The 22,041-nt window shown below is 37.6% G+C and overlaps 1 protein-coding gene across 1 annotated transcript in view; it reads right to left on the minus strand.

The window, feature by feature from the left end:
* The window catches only part of LOC126417162 (dynein axonemal heavy chain 2), a 959,377-nt gene that overhangs the window by 827,292 nt on the left and 110,044 nt on the right, over window positions 1-22,041 (minus strand). Inside the window, 2 exon segments of the mRNA XM_050085060.1 lie at window positions 1,843-2,057; window positions 4,518-4,664. Of these exon segments, the coding sequence (XP_049941017.1) occupies window positions 1,843-2,057; window positions 4,518-4,664 (362 nt within the window).

Raw genomic sequence — 22,041 nt, forward strand, 5'->3', positions numbered from 1 at the left:
CCACAGAGCAGCATTCACAGGCACATATCCACATACACTCGGTCACATGTCCATGTGACCCTGCTTACGTATTCTTCCACGGATGCCTACTTATGTTTGTTCTCCACCATTGGGAAGTTAGTTGCACTCCGGGCTCCAACCCATCAACATCTGCTACGAGTCTTCGATACAGACTATGCCTACCACTGCTGCCGTCGGCCGAGATGTCGTCTCACCTTTGCTGTGAGCCTCGTATGGAGCTGCATTTCCGTCAGCCATTCCTGAGGGCACCACTTTGCAGTATCTGGATGTGACTACCCACGAGCTCATCGCCACATTGGACTGTGTCATAACAGCACCCTGTTGCTCATCAGTGGACTGCCTTCAAGCTTCCAGCCTCTTGGGACTGTGTTGTTACTTATTCTTCCTTCTCCACACCACTTCAATGTCTCTGCATTTTACTGTAGTGTGCACCTGACAGGCACTATCAAGGATTGACATTTCTCTTATCAAGATATATGGACATTAGTTCTCAGAAGCTGTATGAGTTTTGTCACGTTAATAAATAGTTGTTATTGTATATCTCAATGCTGCAAGTTACACTATTCAGCTAAATGATGTTTCACAAACAGTCTGTACTTCATAGGAAAGCTCTAGTACAATGTAATTTTTAGGGAAGAAGAGCAGTCACTGAAAGGCAGTAGTGTTTAATCGTCAACAGGCATACACAAAATCGAAAGAAAACTTGCTAGCATTCAGTGTGGTGTTTTTTTTTTTATTTGTTTTTTTTTTTATTTTAAAAAACTAGGGTTCAAATACACACATACATTCACATGCCTATGCCCTTGCATGGCACTGGATGCACACACGGTGCCAGTGTGGCATTTTAGAAGGTGGACTATGTTGGGATGGGGGTTGTGCCACATGGGAGAGAGTTTTTAGGACAGGCACTACAGAAAACTGTGTGCAATTGAGTGACATTGTGTGCTTCATGTTATTACAATCAAATGGCAGCCAACTACATGAATGTTCATAGAGTAAATGAGGCCACACAGATGTTTTGGCTTCCATTATCTTAAATCAGAAAGTTTGAAATCAATTTGTATTATCAGCTTCAGCTGATGAACGAGAGACATGGATCAATCAACCAAGCCCTTTCAAAAATGAGTTGTTCACATCAATGAGCAATTGAGATACGCATGTCAAGAGTTAGTGGGATAGGCCAGAAAATGAACAATTGGATCAGACAAGTGATGAGCATAGTTATGACTTAATGAAAATGTAATGGAAATGGGCAGGATGTGTAGCCAGGTGGATAGATATTAGATAGACCTATGGAGTCCTTTTCTGGATCCCAACAGATAAAACAAGACCACAGCAATGACCTAATGGAAGGTGGATAGGTAACATTAGATGATCTGAAGGGAAATGTATCACAAAGAACTGTAATGGATGAGAAAGGTTACAGGACGCCTTTATCTGTTAGTGGACATCAGTTGCCTACAAATGATACTGTGATGATCATGATGACATATGTTATCACTAAAGTTTCTACAAAAACAGTAGGTAATAACAAACATTTCAAAGTATGATTTTAATCATAGGGTACATAATTATTTCATTTGATTGTTTACTTAGTTTATATGCAGTTTGTGCCCAGACGTTAAATAAAAGCTAATTTCCTTTCATAAACCCATATTTAGCCTACTTCCAGATGTACAACTAATAATCAATCAGCACTTATATAAGAAAGTTATTAACTACAGAAAATTCATTGCAGTCATTTCTTATTAGATTACAAAGTTAAAAAGTATGGTTAACAATGCACATTTACAAACTAGGACATTCATAAAAGAAATTTACCCATCAAAATTGCACTCAATTAAACCTGGATTTATCAAACTGTGGCACATCAGAGGTCGACACAGCCTAGCATTGACATCTTCATCTAGTGTGTCAATCCATTTGTGATAAAGATCTTTCACTTGATTTTCTGTCCATTTCACTATGCTTTCATACTGTGAGTGTGTCTTTTCACCAATTGCACAAGGTATCATCCACTCAGCATCATCCAGTAACTGAAAATTACAAAAGGACACTTGTTATCTGTCCAGATCATTTTTCCTTAGGGTATATACTATCATTGAAAAAAGTATGCATTACAAATTTATAAAATGTATTCAATTTAATATTACTGCATTTATTATCTATTGGAAAAGGAACACAGTCTGATTGTTACTATGATGGTAGTTTATAGTTATTTCTCTGGTGTAGATAACTGACCTTTTCAGTGGCCTATCATTATGGAATCACAGTACTTGCAGGCAATTGGTTAAAGTCATATCTTGAAAACAGAAAGCAACAGATAATGCTGAATGCCTTGAACTATGTATCTCTTAGTATTGCACCTTAAGGTCTATTAATGGGCCCTTGCTGTTTTCCCTATTTGTTTCAATGTATCAGCCTTTGCACGTCAGTAAAACACTATAGCTACATAATGTTTACTGATGTACAGGCAGGTGGATAGTATTCAGTCTATCAACAAGGAATAAAAGAAGTTTTACTGACTTCAATACAAAGCACAATAACACAGAAATTGCATACAACAGTCATGTGATACAGCAAGTATACTCCTTTAATTTACCATGCTCACACTGGCATTAGAAACAACAAGAGACATCATTCTCTCTTTACACTAAAAAAGGGTGTCATCTGCAAATATTTGCTAATTTAATCCTATTTTGATCTCACCGTAATTTCAAAGTCAATATAGTTCAACTACTTTTCGCCTGATAATGTGTTATGGTATAATCTTTGGTGCTAACACAACAATCTCAAAGACAATTTAAACATTTTTGTAAAGAGCTACTATAATCATACATGTGGTATCCCTGCAAAAATCACATTTTAAGGTTTAAAAAACCTGAATTTGAATACATGTGCACCTTGTTGTAAATAATTTGACTCAGAATAAGAGAAATTATTTGTAACACATTCCACTGCAAGGGAAGTGGGTCCCCACTATGAACTTAATGATTTATAGTCTGGCACTAAAACCTTCACTGTATTGCCCAATAATATTAAATGTTAAGAGGCAATAAATCTTTATTCAAATGAAATTTAAAAAAGTATTCATTTTGACATTTCACTGTTCTGTTTAGATGAACTCTTTTAAAAATAAAAAAAATATTTCTACTACTTAAATTTCCATTAATATGTCCAGAGAATTAAAAGGTAAATAGTATCTAGTCATTTAGCTGATGTTATAATATTAAAAATGTAAATGTAGTATTGTATCACATGGAACAATAATAGTGTACACTTTTATTGCTAGACTGTAAAGAGAAAAAGTAAAATATATACCACATGTGCATTACTAATAGTATACTCATATTGTTGCTTATGTCACCATTTTTGTCTTCTAGGTACTGAACCATTCCACACCAAAGTGAATTCCTCACATTACAACATTTGTGGAATATGTATGCCATAATTATATAAAATAATTTCTATAATTTGGAACACCAAGTCATACTGGGACAGTCAGTTCACAGTGTGTTGTGCATAACTGCCCCAGATATTTTAAGTACAAAATAATCTGACTTTTAATATAAACATGGACCATTTTTTTAATACTGTCCTAATAATAATCCAAGAGAAACCAAAATTACGCTACAGTTAAACAGATACACAAAACTGGCACAGAAATAGACGGTGACTCTATATATTGGAAAAAAAGGAGAGAGGAAGAAAAAAAACTGGTAGCCTCCACAGGAGGGTAATACTAGACAAGAGTTTAAAACCTGTTACATTACATATGGCAAACAAAGTAATTAACAAGCCAGAAGAGGGTTGCTTGGGGAAGGAGACCAGACAGCGACGTCATCGGTCTCATCGGATTACGGAAGCATGGGGAAGGATGTTGGCCGTGCCCTTTCAGAGGAACCATCCCGGCATTTGCCTGGAGTTATTTAGGGAAACCATGGAAAACCTAAATCAGGATGGCCGGATGCGGGATTGAACCGTCATCCTCCTGAATGCGAGTCCAAGCCAGAAGAGCTTAATTCCATTAATATTCAGCCCCTATGGATTGACAGGAAAGAATCCATTTTATTCTGTAAGTAATCTTTTATTTTTTTTAATTTTTTCATAAATGCCACAGTGTAAAGATTAATTCTGAGTCAGATTTGCATGGGAGACTACGGCAATATGTGCCATTCAAATATCACATCATTAAGAAATTTGTTCATGTTGTATTTTAAGTAACAAGGAACAGATACCTAGTAGAAGCAGATACCTAGTTATGCTTCATCATAATAGCTAATATCAACTCATACTGTATCAAAAGCAATGAAGAGTAAGTACTGAGTTATTAAAAAGGCCAGAATTCAACTACATTGTTATTATAATTACCAGACAGTTTTCGGAGTATTAAAATGATTAGAAAACTAATGTATCAAAATTTTTATCTAACACTGTTACTCACACACAAGAGAAAGAATGTTACATTATTTTTTATATCAGTTATCTATGTATACCTTCATTAAACGATCAAGTCGTTTCTTTGTCATCCTGTACATCATTGCCCGGCCAGAGAAGTATGCATAACAAGCAGGAATATTATATTCATTCGACACCATCCTCTTTTTAGCAACTAGCATATCATCTACAAAAAGGTTATAGACCTGAAATTTAAAGCAAGTTCAAACTGTTAATCACTTTTATTTTGTTTACTACTGAAAAAGTATACTTAGAACAGCAGTGATGTATACTCTGGAAGATAAAAAATGAGTGTTTATTTACATTTTGAATTTCCAAATTCTCTGCAAGACAGATTACCTTAACAATTGAATGCCTGCTGCTTTGGAAGCAATAGTGTCACCGCACAATGTTTCAGTGTCATTACTGCAGAAGCATTTATTATGGTTGATGGACACTCTGAAGATGGAACTTTGCTAAATTTCAAACTCCATTGTAATTTCACAAATACTTTTTTGCATTAGTGCATAAATACATAATATAAATGTGCTGATGTGCTGACTCAGTAAAGTTATAGAAAAACCTTTCCTTAAGCACAACCAACCTCAATTTCCAGAAGCAGGTTTGAGACCTACTTGAGTTACAACGTAAGTATGCATGTTCAAAAGAAAACTATCAGTGTTAAAAGCTAAAGCCACAAATGTTAGAAGTATCATACTCACCGCTTACAAGTTTCTTACATTCTTCTCCCAGTTTCTGATCATTCATGTACTTTATGTAACAATCATGGATTTATTGAAAGATGGGGAGGCACAGTAGATTAAATTAAGCTGCAAGTGCAGAATGTTAAAAATGAATGGAAGTAGCAATTACTTAACAAACTTACTTCGGAGCCATTTTAAGGTCACGTGAGGCCCACTGCACAGGTGAACTGGAGGGGGGGAGGGGGGGGGGGGGTCTCAAGCAACAACAGGTACTCATATTTCTTTAATATGTACCATTATACTTCCATACAATATGTGAAGGATATGTCTAATAAAATGCTATTCCAATTTAAGCACTAACAGATGCTAAGCAACTTCCTGTCAGACCAAAATTGTATGACACACTGGGAATAGAACCCAAAACTTCGTAAAATTAAAGAAATGAGTATGGGTCATACGTCATGATTGGGCAGCTCAGTCAGAAAGACTATGTGTATTGCAGCAGTTTTTTTATGTGGTGTTGGTGTGGATTGAAAGGATAGTTGAGGGAATTTGCAATAGACTCAATGTGATGGTTGTTGTACCAGTACTTCTCCTCAGTTCAGTAATTGTACAATAGGAGTGACAGGGAACAGTCTGGAAACTTTATTTTGGCACAGTTCTGTAAAGGTCAGCATCTGACTTCATTAGGCTGGCTTTACGTGGAACTTCTTTAATTTTTTTTGTAATCTTCTTTCCTGTGGCACTGCAAGCTCATCACTAATTAATAAACACATTCAATTGACACTTGACATCACAGTTCATCACATTTTCATCATATGACACCTGCACAAAGAGTTAGTTTGGACAGCTGATTATTTTTCAAGTACTTTATCTTCCACCAAGGATATTCACATGGAAAAGTCCCACTAGTAGTCTTTTTAACTGATAATAATTTACCATACCTCATAACAATCTACCAAATAGCAGGATGTCAAATTAGTTAATTTTTTAGCAACAAAATGGGAGAAACAACAGTTGTCATAGAGCGAAATTTTGACTCTGCAGCAGTGTGTGCGCTGATTTGAAACTTCCTGGGAGATTAAAACTGTGTGCCGGACCGAGACTTGAACTTGGGAACTTTGCCTTTCACTGGCTAGTGCTCTACCAGCTGAGCTATCCAAGCACGACTCATGACCCATCCCCACAGCTTGAATTCTGCCAGTATCTCACCTCCTACCTTCCAAACTTCACAAAAGCTCTCCTTCAAACCTTGCAGAACTTGCAAGAGCACTTGCCCACGAAAGGCAAAGATCCCAAGTTTGTGTCTCGGTCCAGCACACAGTTTTAATCTGCCAGAAGTTTCAATGGTTGTCATGATACCTGTGTTGCCTAGCACAGTGTTCTGCAACCAGAGGGCCATGACACACTGGTGTGCCCACACAAAGTGAAGGGTGTGATGTGAACATTTACATAGCACTGTAAGAAATTACAGGATTTCAATTTTAGAACACCACAAATTTTTATGTTGTTAAAGAGATTAAATGTAATTTATTTACTTCAATTCGCGGAAGGGATGGCTTGCAAGGGGAGGGAAAGTAAGTTGGCCAAGCATCCCAGGAGCTTAGTTCATCAGTGCCACCTGCCAATGGCGACATGTCTGATTACTGAAATATTATACCCATTGGACACTATGAACTGGCAGTACACCCGTGGACTGTTCCATCAACAAATACGCTAGGAGAAACTGAAGAATAACAAGAAGGTGCTTGTTTATTTTTTAATTATTTAACACATGCTCATATGTTATATTTTCATAGAAATTAAATGTAATTTATTTACTCAATATTGTCATACTTTGCTTATCTTAATTGTCTTCTTGCCACTAGGCTGAGAGTACATTGTAGCACCACTTCTCTTGCTTTACCCCAAATTTCTGGAAATTAGTAAAAGTTTCCCTTTCTTATTCTCATTATTGCATTGTTTCGATATTTGTTCCAATTTTTAACCACTTGTAAACTTTATTGCTCTTTTTGTTTGCTGCCAAAAGACACATACACTGTTAGACAGTAATAGAATATTTCAATTCAACAACATTGTTGTCATTTTACCCTAGATTTTCAATTGTTAACGAGCATTTCAGTTCAGTTTCATCATAGTCATGTTCTGCAGTGGCTTGAACACTGTGACTGTCACACCAGTCTTTTCAGTTACAGTATTGTTAAATCATTCCCCGCCCAATATGGGTAAGTTCAATGTACAGAGTGGTCCGCACTCGACTGCAAGTAGGGAAACAATCAAGCCTGAAAAAAAGAAACAGAAAGTTGTTCAAAGGCAATACAGTGATAATTATTTACCTTTTTTGGTATGGTGACGAAATATGCCCAATACCCGAGTGTGTTGTCTGTGGTGAAAAACTCCGTAATGCTGGTGCACCCAGTAAAGTGAAATGACATTTGCGAAAAAACATTCCTCTCTCTTAAGTAAAGAAGTGAATTATTTTCGTTAAGTGTTCAGAATAAAATAAAGAACAATCAAATCTCACGGCTATACCAGGAAGCATTTCACAAAAAGTACATGAAGCTAGGTATAAGGAACCCAAACCTACTGTAATGGCTGAAAAAACCACACACAATAGCAGAAACATTGTTAATGCTCACTTGTAAATGAATGGCAGAAATAGTCCCTTTTTTCACAAGATGCTACTGATGTTTCTAAAATTTCTCTCTCTGCTGAGACATTCAGCCACCGAGTTAGTGACACGTCCGGTGACATCGATGACATTTCAAAGGAGACAATAAAGAACAATCATTAGTTCTTATGTGGGATTGACTGTCCCACTGATATTGGCAGTTATGCACAACTTCTCTCCTACATAGGGTATGGTGATGCTGATGTAATTGAAAGCTATTTCTCTTTTTTACAAAGAACTAACTGAAATATTTTGTGTGACTGATGACTATTTGGTCCGTAATGAACAAACATGGGAGGATTGTATTAGTGTCTGCACAGACGGAGCTGCTTCTATGACAGAGCAAGTGAAAGGATCCATGGGTAAAGTATGTGAAGTAAATCCTAACTTATGAACTAACCATTGAAAAGATGACCTGTTATTTTGCAGACAGGCACAACGAAAAGACTGTTACACACGTGGCGGTCAGCAAAAGCCTTCATTGTGTCTGTCTGCAACTCAATGGGTCATCTTTATGGTGAGTAGCACTCTATCCTATTCCTAGTATTGTTGTTATTCAAACCTGGTGTTTCCATTATTTGAACCAACCATTGTCTCACTCACCATGAAGCCACTATTTCTGCCATCTCCACTGAAAATTGTGATGGACTAAGTACTAAAAGCCATGAAAGTCATCAACTTGCGGTCTTTAAATATGTGGCTTTTTAAGGTTTTATGTCAAGAAATGGAATCACGGTGTACTACACCTCTGCTGCATAGAGAAGTGTAATGGTTATTTTGAGGTAAAGTGTTAACATGAATGTCTGAACTTAAGACATGAGGTACTTGGATTTCTGACTATTGAGGGCATTAGTATACAGATTTAATTGCAGATGATGAATGGGAATCTGAGTTGACACATCTTTCTGATATTTTTGTGCACTTAAACGAACTAAACAGAGAAATGCAAGGTAGAAATGAAAATATTGTGCCTAGTATGAATAATATTCAAGGATTTATCAATAAGTTAAATTTGTGGATACAAATAATTGGAACTGGATCATGCAAGGTAGCCTCTCAACGACAATAATGACTTGATGAACTTAATTAAAGAACATTTAGTACTATATATTATGAGGTTTCGGGACAGCAGCTGGATCGTGTTGACTTCTTGCCACAGTATTTCGGTTAGCAACCATTCGGCCATCCTCAGGTGTCCGCCACTGAAGACTGCTAGTTCACGGTGTCAGCTTTATAGCAAAAATTGGTGCAGAGATGGATGCACATTGGCAGCCATCAAAGAAGTGTCCTCTATCGAAGTCCAACCCCTCTGCAAATACTATTCCATCTCTGGCATGCAAGCCCATGTGTAAAGGTGAAACTACATGTTCACCCTCTGTCAGAATGTGCACTCACAGCACTAAAAGCTAATGTCGGATGTTGCCTTTTGCAGCCCAGTAAGTCAGCCGTAGCTGAGCATTCTATTACTACAGGACTCACTATGGATTATTCTGCCACAAAATCCTGGCTCCAATAGGTCCTTTTGGGACTCAGTAATTAAAGAATCTATGGAAATACATCTAGCACAAGATATTATAAATCATAATGGCAGTTTTCAACTGGACAAGGCTAGGCAGCTGTTGATCTCTTTAATTTCTTCTGAAAGAAAACATTTTATCCATAATGACACATCTGGTGACATCTGACGACTGTTTCTAGCACCACGAGCACGCACTCCAGCAGAGTTTTACCTTTACACTTACACTTCTGTGCCACAGATGGAACACTATTTGCAGAGGGTGCGGACTTCAATAGAGGACATTCCAGTGATGGCTGCCAATGCGCATGCGTCCCCAAGCCAATTTCTGCTATTAAGCTGACACCGTAAACTAGCAGTCTCCAACAGCAGACATCTGAAGATGGCTGAACGGTTGCCAGCCAAAATATTGTGGCAAGATATCAACATGATCTGTCTGCAACCTCGAATTCTCACAAAATACAAAAATATTTTGGAGAGAGATTTTGACTAGGTTCATGATCCTTTCAAGAATTTGAAACATCTTCCAAATAACCTAGGTTTAGGCTTACAAGAGGAACTGGCAGATAACAGAACACCACGATTAAAATTTTTGAAAGTACTTGTGAATATATTTTGGTTGACCAGAGTTATTTACCTTAAAATTTGTATTAGAAACGTCTGTTTCCTACAGTGAGCTAAAGCTAACAAGTCATTAATAAATGCATGAGCCTACTCCTATTTTACAATAATAATTGATTACATAATAGTGTAATAAGTCACAATTATATTAAGGTTCAGATGATTTTGAGGGGACAGGCATTTTGGTGTGCCAAGTTGAGTCTAGGCCTGTCTCGATGTACAGTGAGTAATAAAAAGTTGCAGAATGCTGGCTTAGTGGACAGGAGGACAGATGAATCTTCTGCGTGAATGGTGGAAGAATTGTTTTCCTAACCTCACCTGAATATGCTCTCTTTTAGGCTTCTACTAACAAAATATAAAATAACTGAATAGTCTGGTAATTAATGTAGTCCACACCAAAGTGTTTTTAGCCAGTCTTAGAAAAATGTGGACATGCCTCTGGAAGTGTCTGCTCAGTTCGACATCCACCAGGAGAAGACAAATTAGCTCTGTCTTTCTTCAGGAAAATGTTACATCAAACCAAGAAACTAAACAGAAAGAGTTATGTCACAGACAGGGGATATATGATATCTTAGAAGCTCCCTCAAAATGAATTCAGAATGAAAGGAAAAGGAAGAATACGAGATAGTCAGGGCAAAAGGAGAACAGAAGACATATTCCAAAAGACAAAGAGGAACAGATGATATGACTCCAAACGATAGGAACCCTACCCATCCTTTATCCTTGGAACCCCTCTGTGGAAGATGTTTGACCAGGACCACAAAATAGAATTGGCCTTTAACCTCACAGAATGAGTAATGTTACACTTTTCTTCCATAGCCCCAAAAATTGACCTGATTCCTCACTATGAAGAAGATGAAATCAATGCCTGACATCCTTTTTCATTTCTCTATAGTATTTAATACCAGCAAATCAATCCTTATGGTGGCCAAGGAATAGACACACTTTAAAAACTACAAAAATAAAATATATGGAAGAAGAAGAAAACCTCACAATATGCACCATGATGGTTAACCTAGTCCCCCTTATCGATAATGTAAATTCCCTTAGAAAGCTATTTAAACTCTTATATTTCATAAATAACAAAGATATGAAATTACCATGACCTAACACAATTTTTTTATAAAACCCCATGGGTTCAAAACAGTTCCTCTTACAACTAAATTATAGCTGATCATGGACATCCAGTGTTGGCTCTGAAAGGCCTTATTGTTTCTGTAATTCTAGGAACTGGTTTCTTCATGAATAATGGGGCCATTATAGATTTCTCTAAAGAGCTGCTCCTTTAAAAAATGTGGTAACTACAAGAGTCTACTCATTAATAAGAAGACATGTAAGGGTAGTATCTGACTTAATTGATAGTTCATGACTGATGGTGATGTCTCAACAGTCCTCTGTGCAATTAAGCTTAAACAAGGATACGAATAAAGCTTGTAGTCAAAAGACCATTCTAAATGTGGGGAAACAATCTAATACTATCACTGTTTAAAATGCATCAACAAGCGTTTTCATTACAGTTTGCTGGCATTAAACGGTGTGAGATGACACAAACAGGAACAGATGCCAAATGGATTTGAAATAAGATGTGAGATGAACAAAAGAGCTGAAGCTCTTATGTCAAGGTAGGTGACATAGCAGAGGTGGGAGAACAGTTGTCAGTTATATTGTGTTCAATACCAGGAGATTGACATGAGGTTGCTAGGGACTGGAAAGTGTGAAGAGAAATTCATCCCACTTTTCACAAAAGTCCAAGTGGCACAGTAATCTGCTTATCCCAACTTAGCCTGCTTGACCACAAAGTTAAGTAAGAGAGTGTACCCAGCAGAAATTAAGATTTATGCTTTCCAACACACAAATTGTGTACACTAAACAGTCCATTGCCAAAGTTACAGCAATTATTATACAAAGATAATATAAATGAGTCATTCATTTTCAAAGCTCTGTATTTTCCAAGGTAGGGACCAGGAAAATTCGCATTTTGCGATAAATGCAAAATAGGTGCAAATTCTGCCTCAAAATGTAAAAACACTAAATTAGTTAATGGGTGCTATTTCACAGCAAATTGTATCCAAATGAACAATTTTATGAGAGATACTTAGAAATAGCTTTATTTCTGCATATAAATATCGAAAATGTAACCAGTTTTCAGTTTCTGGTATTGTATGTTATCTGGCGAAGATCAATTTGGAAAGACAATGTGCATAAGAACCTGTTTGCAAAATAAAAAGTGTATGAATGCAATGATGTATCAATCTGCTCAATGAGCTGCCAACAATGGATGGTCAAATGGTCTATTTAAGATACCCACCGAATAATACAATGTAGGATTCAGCCATGGGACCTAGCATTTTATAACAAAGAAATGCATATGTCTGTTTGTTAGCTAAAGCTCAAAAGGTGATATAATTGGACACTTCTAACAGGGAAAATTAGGTGGCAGATGTTTTGAACTGTGGTTGCATTGCATACTGTTACAGATCACATTTCAACTACATCAAACAATATTGTGCTAACCTCACCTAGCAACTGCAAAGTAGCCATCCCTGAACGCTTTGTGTTGTGTGTTGCTTCTTCCATTTTCTTATTTTGAAATAAGTAGAGCAACTAATCCTGGTCTATCAAGGATTTTGGTTATGACACAACACCAGGAGATATTGGTGACCCCTATGATGGATGTGTCGGGCATTTTTCCCTGCACCGCTCTTCTTCCCTCTGTCATCAAAATTCTAGCTTGTTTACACTATCGCTTATAGGGCCCACACTCTGCACGGTAGCGATTGGAAAACAAAATCTGTAACAATTTTCAACTGTGCTGAAATTCTTCCCCGAATGTTAAAACAGAATTACTGTTGATATGGTTCTACTTCTACACAAAGTGCCTTGTCAGTTCTATCCATAGCATTGGCAAGTGTGGATGCCACAGCTATGAATGCATTAAATTCACTGAGGGGAAAATGCTGCTGCTTGTCAACAAAACATCATTTTTGAAAGCTTAAATACAGCCAAAGGAAGAAAACAAACGCCATTTTGGGAGAAAACAGTGTTGAAGTTTTTGCAAAAGTAAACATTCCACTCAAAAAGTTTCCAAACAGAACTTTTTTTAACAGTCAGTATCAAAGAAATAAGGCTTTGTTTGTCTTCAACCATGTAGCATGGAAACATTTTAAATTTGTGCACCTAATCACTTATAAACAAAAAATAGATGTGAATTTCACCAACAAAAATGTGAATTTAAAAAAAAAAATACATACGAATTTGACCAAAAATGGATGCTACATTTTCTGGTCCCTATTCCAAAGTATTATACGTAAAAATAGCTTGATGCATCAATATATTAACAAAAATAATCAGTTTTTGAAAATATAATGTAACTGGGTAGATAAAAAAAACTACTTACCGAGTGGTGGTAGGAGAGCATACACATAAAGGTATTAAAGTCTGGAAGCTTACAGAGCCAGTGACTTCTTCTTCTAGCAGAATGGTTGAAGGAGAAGGAAGAGGGGTGAAAGAAAGGGTTGGTGTGATTTAGGAAAAGGGGTAGAGTTCGGAAAAGTCACATGGAACCTTGGCTCAGGGGAGACTTACCAGATAGGATAAGAAGGAAAGACTGATTGTTGGGGATTGCACAGGGAGAGATTTGAAAATCTGAGAACTTAAAGGTGGAAGATGGGATAATATGCAGAACAGAGATTACTACTAAAACATAATGCACAAGTTAATAAGAGTGAAAAGCTAAGTGCACTGTATGTAACCAAGGTGAGAGGGGACGGCGAAAAATAGACCGGGCAGAAAATGATATGAAGAAAGGAGTAGCTACTGTGAATAAGTAGACAGAAGAAATTAATGTAAATTAACGCCAGGTGGGTGGCAAGAACCAAAGACATGTTGTAGTGCTAGTTTCCACATGCAGAGTTCTGAGAAACTGGTGCCTGGGGGAAGAATCCAGATCGCGTGTGTGAAGTAACAGGCACCGAGGTCACAACTGTCATGTTTCAGAGCATTCTCTGCAACACGATATTGTGTGTTGCAGGTATACACCCTTTGCGCATGCCCTATACACCCTCTGCCCATGTCCATCCATCCTAACTGATAACTCAGTGGTAATCATGCTGATATAACAAGCCAAACAGTGCTTACGTAACACCTGGTACACAATGTGTGTCGTTTCACAGGTAGCTCTCCTTTTGGTAGTATATGTTTTGCCAGTTGCAGGGCTGGTACAGGTGATGATATGAGGGTGCATAGGGAAAATCTTCGAGTGGGGATGGTCACATGGGTGGAAGCCATAGGGTAGGGAGATGGGTGTAGGAGGACCATAGAGTCTGACAAGGATATTGCAGAGATTTGGTGGGCAACAAAAAGCTATTATTGGAGTGGTGGGCAAAATAACAGACAGAATGGACCTCATTTCAGGGCATGATTTTAGAAAGTCATAGCCTTGTCAAAGTAGCTGATTAATACATTTAACACCAAGATAATGGTTAGTGACAAGAGGTGTACTCCTAAGATGTTTTTTGGAGGGGTTAGCAGTACCAGGATTGGATGTGATGGCCTGAAAAATCTGTTTTGAACTAGGCTGGTGGGGTAATTATGTCCATTGAGGGCTAGGTGTGTAGGGAGGTGTATTGCTGTAAAGAGTCTGCATCTGGAAAAAATACATTTGCCTCAAATGCCAAGGCTGTATGGGAGGGAACGTTTGACATGGAAAGGATGGAAACTGTCAATATGTAAGTACTGCTGTTTGTTCTCAGGTTTAATGTGAACAGAAGCACATAGCTTATCTTCAGTGAGGACGAAATCAATGACAAGAAAAGTGGCATGGCATTCAGAATAGGGCCATGTAAAATTTAATTGGTAGAATGTATTTATAGATTAGAAAAATTTTAATGCCTCAGCCTCAGCATGAGTTCATATGGCAAAGATGTCATCAATGTATTTAAACCAAACCAAGGTCTGAAGGCTTATGGATCCCAGAAATGCCCCCTCGAAGTGACCTGTGTAAAAGTTGGCACAGGTAAGAGTCATCCTGGTTCCCATGGCTGTGTCCCTGATCTGCTAGTGTTCTGCCTCTCAAACATAAAGTAGTTGTTGGTAAGTTCGTTAGTTGATTTGTGGGAGGAGACCAAACAGCAAGGTTATAGAACCCCATCCTGGCATTTGCCTGAAGCGATTTAGGGAAACCACAATAAACTTAATCAGGATGGCCGGACGTGCATTTGAACTGTCATGCTCCTAAATCCGAGTCCAGTGTGCTAACCACTGCACCACCTTCCTCAGTGTGTTGGTAAGTACCAAGTTGATTAAGGTGAGCAGGAAGGATGTCATACATTTGGAATCAGGTGGGTGCTGACAGGAAATCTTCAGAGACAGACACACCATGTACATGGGCAATGTTACTAAGAGGGAGGTAGCATCAGTGGAGACTAGCAAGGTGTGTGATGGGAATAGGACAAACACAGATTTCAGATGGCTGAAGTATATATAATTCCCATACATATTTATCAATTGTGAAGCATTGGTGGGTCCACTAGTTAGGTGTATTTGAATGATAAATCATTTTGTAATTTCAAAGGAAATGGTATGACAATGACTCGTGTCTATGGGAGGAGATGAAATTATGTAGACCGCCCCATTCTCACTGATGACATCTTGCAGTTCAGCCACTTAGTAGATGCACTTCTTGTGTTTTAACACAATTTTACTCTTAACAGGTAACAACACTTGTAAATTTTAAAGATATGCGTGGTCATAAGATTTTAAAACTTTGTGGGACTCAAGATTTTTGTGGAATGGATCAAGATTAAATGTATTCACAGTTGAGATGGTTAACCAACTCCCTTACTTGTGGATCGACCTCTGATTTTTATAACATTAAGGCACACTGAAACAATAACATTTTCTGCATTTTCATGTTATGATTGACTGTATGGTACTGGGTGCATTTATCCAATCTATTTATTTATTATATTATTTTATAAAAGATTGCTGAAGTTAATTTATATGTTTGGATTTATTTTTTTCTTTATAACACACACTTAATGTAAGTTCAGCATTTGGAACTGTTGAAAATACAGGATGTTTCAAAAATGACCGGTATATTTGAAACGGCAATAAAAACTAAATGAGCAGCGATAGAAATACACCATTTGTTGCGATATGCTTGGGACAACAGTACATTTTCAGGCAGACAAACTTTCGAAATTACAGTAGTTACAATTTTCAACAACAGATGGCGCTGCGGTCTGGGAAACTCTATGGTACGATATTTTCCACATATCCACCATGCGTAGCAATAATATGGCGTAGTCTCTGAATGAAATTACCCGAAACCTTTGACAATGTGTCTGGCGGAATGGCTTCACATGCAGATGAGATGTACTGCTTCAGCTGTTCAATTGTTTCTGGATTCTGGCGGTACACCTGGTCTTTCAAGTGTCCCCACAGAAAGAAGTCACAGGGGTTCATGTCTGGCAAATAGGGAGGCCAATCCACGCTGCCTCCTGTATGTTTCGGATAGCCCAAAGCAATCACACAATCATCGAAATATTCATTCAGGAAATTAAAGACGTCGGCCGTGCGATGTGGCCGGGCACCATCTTGCATAAACCACGAGGTGTTCGCAGTGTCCTCTAAGGCAGTCTGTACCGCCACAAATTCACGAAGAATGTCCAGATAGCGTGATGCAGTAATCGTTTCGGATCTGAAAAATCGGCCAATGATTCCTTTGGAAGAAATGGCGGCCCAGACCAGTACTTTTTGAGGATGCAGGGACGATGGGACTGCAATATGGGGCTTTTTGGTTCCCCATATGCGCCAGTTCTGTTTATTGACGAAGCCGTCCAGGTAAAAATAAGCCTCGTCAGTAAACCAAATGCTGCCCACATGCATATCGCCGTCATCAATCCTGTGCACTATATCGTTAGCGAATGTCTCTCGTGCAGCAATGGTAGCGGCGCTGAGGGGTTGCCGCGTTTGAATTTTGTATGGATAGAGGTGTAAACTCTGGCGCATGAGACGATACGTGGACGTTGGCGTCATTTGGACCGCAGCTGCAACACGGCGAACTGAAACCCGAGGCCGCTGTTGGATCACCTGCTGCACTAGCTGCGCGTTGTCCTCTGTGGTTGCCGTACGCGGTCGCCCTACCTTTCCAGCACATTCATCCGTCACATTCCCAGTCCGTTGAAATTTTTCAAACAGATCCTTTATTGTATCGCTTTTCGGTCCTTTGGTTACATTAAACCTCCGTTGAAAACTTCGTCTTGTTGCAACAACACTGTGTTCTAGGCGGTGGAATTCCAACACCAGAAAAATCCTCTGTTCTAAAGAATAAACCATGTTGTCTACAGCACACTTGCACGTTGTGAACAGCACACGCTTACAGCAGAAAGACGACGTACAGAATGGCGCACCCACAGACTGCGTTGTCTTCTATATCTTTCACATCACTTGCAGCGCCATCTGTTGTTGAAAATTGTAACTACTGTAATTTCGAAAGTTTGTCCGCCTGAAAATGTACTGTTGTCCCAAGCATATTGCAACAAACGGTGTATTTCTATCGCTGCTCGTTTAGTTTTTATTGCAGTTTCAAATATACCGGTCATTTTTGAAACACCCTGTATTTAATATACATCTGAACAACACTTTTCATTCAGCTTTATTAATAACTCCTGTCGTCCACAGTCAATAATTAACTTGTTCCTACTTTCACTTAATTTGTTTTGACAACATAATTAGCTTCAATATCCACACTACTATTACTTCATATGTAAAAATTTTATTCCAATAGGCAAAAGTGTGAGTGTGTAATATCAAACACTACAATGAATGCAACTTGCCTACACAATTAAAGATTTGCACGCTAGTCCCAAACCCTGCTCAGCTCTTACGTAACTGTCATGCAATCTGGTGATGAAACATATTATACATTGGTAATCACACCATTTTGGGGTACTCACAATGAATCTGTTTTATCCTAAAAGAAACCACATACCCTTTTTATGTGAAGCCATATCGAATTCTTAGAGCTTATAAAGAAACAGTGGTAACTGAAACTGATTTTTTTATATCAGGTAATGCAGCACACTTTATATACAAATTAGAAGTATTTTGAATATTTTTTAACCAGCTTAGGGTTATTAAAAAATTACAAAGAAAATGATGCAATTTTTTTTTCCAAAATGCTTCCTCAAATTGAGGTACCATTTCATACAATGTTATAAATTTGAAGGAGACAAAATTTTTACCATATATGCATGACATGATGGCTGAGGTACTAGACCCAATTAATTCCACCTATTATGTGAATTACAAGAATAAAAAAATATCACATCTTACATTTTAATTTTTATATTGTTTTTCCTAATAAAAATGTTATTTTTTTTATGGTTTAGTTGATTCTGCAATAAAGCTTAGGCCTACTGCATAAGTATGGACTATTGGCAATTTACAGAAAAAAATTAGAGCAATGCTTTATAAACTTTAGGAAATATTTGTAACTGAATTCTAAAAAATACAACTTGCGAGAAATTGTGACTGAACGTATGAGTTCGATTAAACTGTGTCTCAGAACATTCCTGAAGTGTAGTCTTCATCCTGCAGCATTTCTTCATCTTCAAGCTTCCTGTTGGCATTCCTTTTAGCAGTTCTTGCTTCTTTGGTAATTTGAAGAGTGAATCTTTCAGCTTCATGCACCCACTGTCTGTCACACACAAGAAATTGAGCTCATATTAGAGAAACATTTTATGCCTAAATTATTCAAGACTTCCAACCTTCCTGTCAGTCCATCATTGAAACATATTGCTGCATCTAGTACACCAACTTTTAATGTATTTAGTCCTACAAAAACATTCTTGGGTAATCTTTCCCATATACAATGGCCAGTCCATAATAACTCTGAAGGTCTATTTCAGTTTCTGTCAATCTGCCTCAGCCAGACAGAGATTTTCCATCAGATAGCAACTTTCCTTTCATTTCTCTTCATAGCTTCCTCACTCTAGCATCCATCCTCTTTTGAAAATGTCCACAACAATCCAATTTTGTTACCAAGGTATCACCATAAACATTGAACTCCTTAATTTTATTGAAAACTTTAATAAGAGTCCCCATCACCTAGGTACTTCGTATATCTAACATTATAAATGGGTGTCACCCTCTGAAATATTTTTAGAGTTCCATCACACTCCATACCTCCACTGTAACCATCATAATTCTTAGAACACTGATGTTCAACATGTCCTTCAGTGTTACCATGGCAGGTGTGGCAGTACTTAGATTATATTAACTTTCATTCCAATTGATCCATAGTGAGGAGGTCCTCCAGGATGTGGAACATGTCAGAAAAACAATAATACATGACAAATATTTACAACTGAAACAAATAAGCTAGTGTACCTTCCACAGGTCCCAAGTGGAATGATGATCTTTTTTTTTTACTGAACACTATATGAAAGAATCAATTTACAAACACTAATGCACTGAATTTAAAATAAAAAAAGGTTTTCTTCTTATTTATGAGGTAATAAACATGTAATACAACTACTACAATACTTATTTACAACGAACACATTACTGCACTGAAATGGTGCAGAAGTTAGATTGTACACACACACACACAATTATTTACAATTAACACATTACTGCACTGAAATGGTGAAGAAGTTATATATATATATATATATATATATATATATATATATATATATATATATATATATATATATATATATATATATATAGAGGGAAACATTCCACGTGGGAAAAATATATCTAAAAACACAGATGATGTGACTTACTGAACGAAAGTACTGGCAGGTCGATAGACACACAAACAGACACGTAAATACACACAAAATTCAAGCTTTCGCAACAAACTGTTGCCTCGTCAGGAAAGAGGGAAGGAGAGGGAAAGACGAAAGGATGTGGGTTTTAAGGGAGAGGGTAAGGAGTCATTCCAATCCCGGGAGCAGAAAGACTTACCTTAGGGGGAAAAAGGGACAGGTATACACTCGCAGACACACACATATCCATCCGCACATATACAGACACGAGCATACATTTTTGTGTCTGTATATGTGCGGATGGATATGTGTGTGTGTGTGCGACTGTATACCTGTCCCTTTTTCCCCCTAAGGTAAGTCTTTCCGCTCCCGGGATTGCAATGACTCCTTACCCTCTCCCTTAAAACTCACATACTTTCGTCTTTCCCTCTCCTTCCCTCTTTACTGATGAAGCAACTATGGGTTGCGAAAGCTTGAATTTTGTGTGTGTGTTTGTGTTTGTTAGTGTCTCTATCAACATACCAACACTTTTTGGTCCCACTGAGAAATTCATTGCTTAAACTGAATTTCATTGGTTGTTAAGCTTTTTATGGCTGCTGGCAAGTTATTGAATATGTGTGTTCCTGAATAATGCACACCTTTTTGTATAAGAGTTAGTGACTTTAAATCCTTGTGAAGATTATTCTTATTTTTAGTATTGATTCCATGAATTGAGCTGTTGGTTTGAAAAAGTGATATATTTTTAATGACAAATTTCATTAAGGAATAAATATATCAGGAAGCAGTAATTACTATCCCTAGTTCCCTAAACAGGCTTCTGCAGGATGTTCTTGAGTTCACACCACATATAACTCTTACTGCACGTTTTTCTGCCTGGAAAACTTTAGCTTGGCTTGATAAGCACTCAACATCAACAACTTTTCCATTCTCCAGAGAAGTAGCACTTACAACACCATTCAAGGAACAATGTCCTCAATGTTGCCATGTCCCATCAAGTGCAACAGCAATGTCCCTGGTTCCACAAATATTTACAGTTTCTTCTACTGCACATTTCATTTCATAGATGCTTTAGACACAACCATCAAGGCACCTAAAGGTATTTTTACGTACTTGCTGAACCTACTGGGAGGAGGAGGAAGGTCCATTAAACCACAAAACATTCGAGCAGCCTTTTTTTCTTTTCCTACTGCACGCAGTGCATACACTAACTTCAAATTCACATCAAATGAATTATGCACAATGTTCAAAGTCATTTTCAAGGTAGATTTATTGAAGGATCTACACTGAACAACTAATTTTGATGCTAAACACTTCCTGCTACTTCGATGTTGAGTTATTTCCAGACAGCCTACACCATCACATTGTTTACATTTCACCACTTCCCTTATCAAAGAAGATAAGATGCCCACATCAAAAACAACAAATCCACTACAAACAGCATCACTGTTAACACAAAAATTTGAATCACCAAAAGGTGTGCCATGTCGGAATTTCTTCCCTGAAGAACTAATACATAGGTTACTTTCAACAGTGTGGCTTGCTTTGTTTGTGAACTGGTTACCATGGAATTTCCTTTTATTGAATTTCTTGATGCATGGCATAGTTCTTATTTACTGCGCACTAAAGGATATGTACTTCCACAAATATATGTAGCACTTGGGGAACAAACATTCTGTAACACATAAACAAACTGCTTCAGCAAAGCAAAAGTAAATACTAGCAAAGATAATCATTTACAGACACTAGAAACCTGCACTGTTACCAACATATACAATATATCATACATATAATTGCTGGAAACAGAAAGTTCACAGCTATGTTCGAAATAATACTGGTTTCTGTAACAGAAATAGGGGGGGGGGGGGGGGGGCAGCATACATGACCGTAACTTTAAAATTTGGTACATACAGGCAATTTTTCATTTGAAACCCTGTAATGTATATGTCAATGTAATCAGGAAAGGCTACAGAATTTAATAAAGTCCTAAAAAATTTCAATTTTTCACCATTTATAAGTACCATGTATCCTTAATGCCGTTACTGTTTGTAATGTGCTCAACAATCAGCCATTGAAAGGCTAACTGTTACTGCTTGAGATTAACAGCGAGCAGCTGTCTTGGTGAACTTTTAAGTGTTTGTGTGGATTGTAAGCCAATCACTCTGGTTACCTATTGGCTAACTGTGGGACAATGTTTAGACTGTTAGCTGTAGCGGGTGTCTTGCCTTATTATAGTCACCAGTACATGTTCTATTCTGTTGTTTTTGTCCTGTTCAAGACTTATTGGCAAGTGGC

This window comes from Schistocerca serialis, chromosome 8 (genome assembly GCF_023864345.2).
Source record: "Schistocerca serialis cubense isolate TAMUIC-IGC-003099 chromosome 8, iqSchSeri2.2, whole genome shotgun sequence".
NCBI lineage: Eukaryota > Metazoa > Arthropoda > Insecta > Orthoptera > Acrididae > Schistocerca > Schistocerca serialis.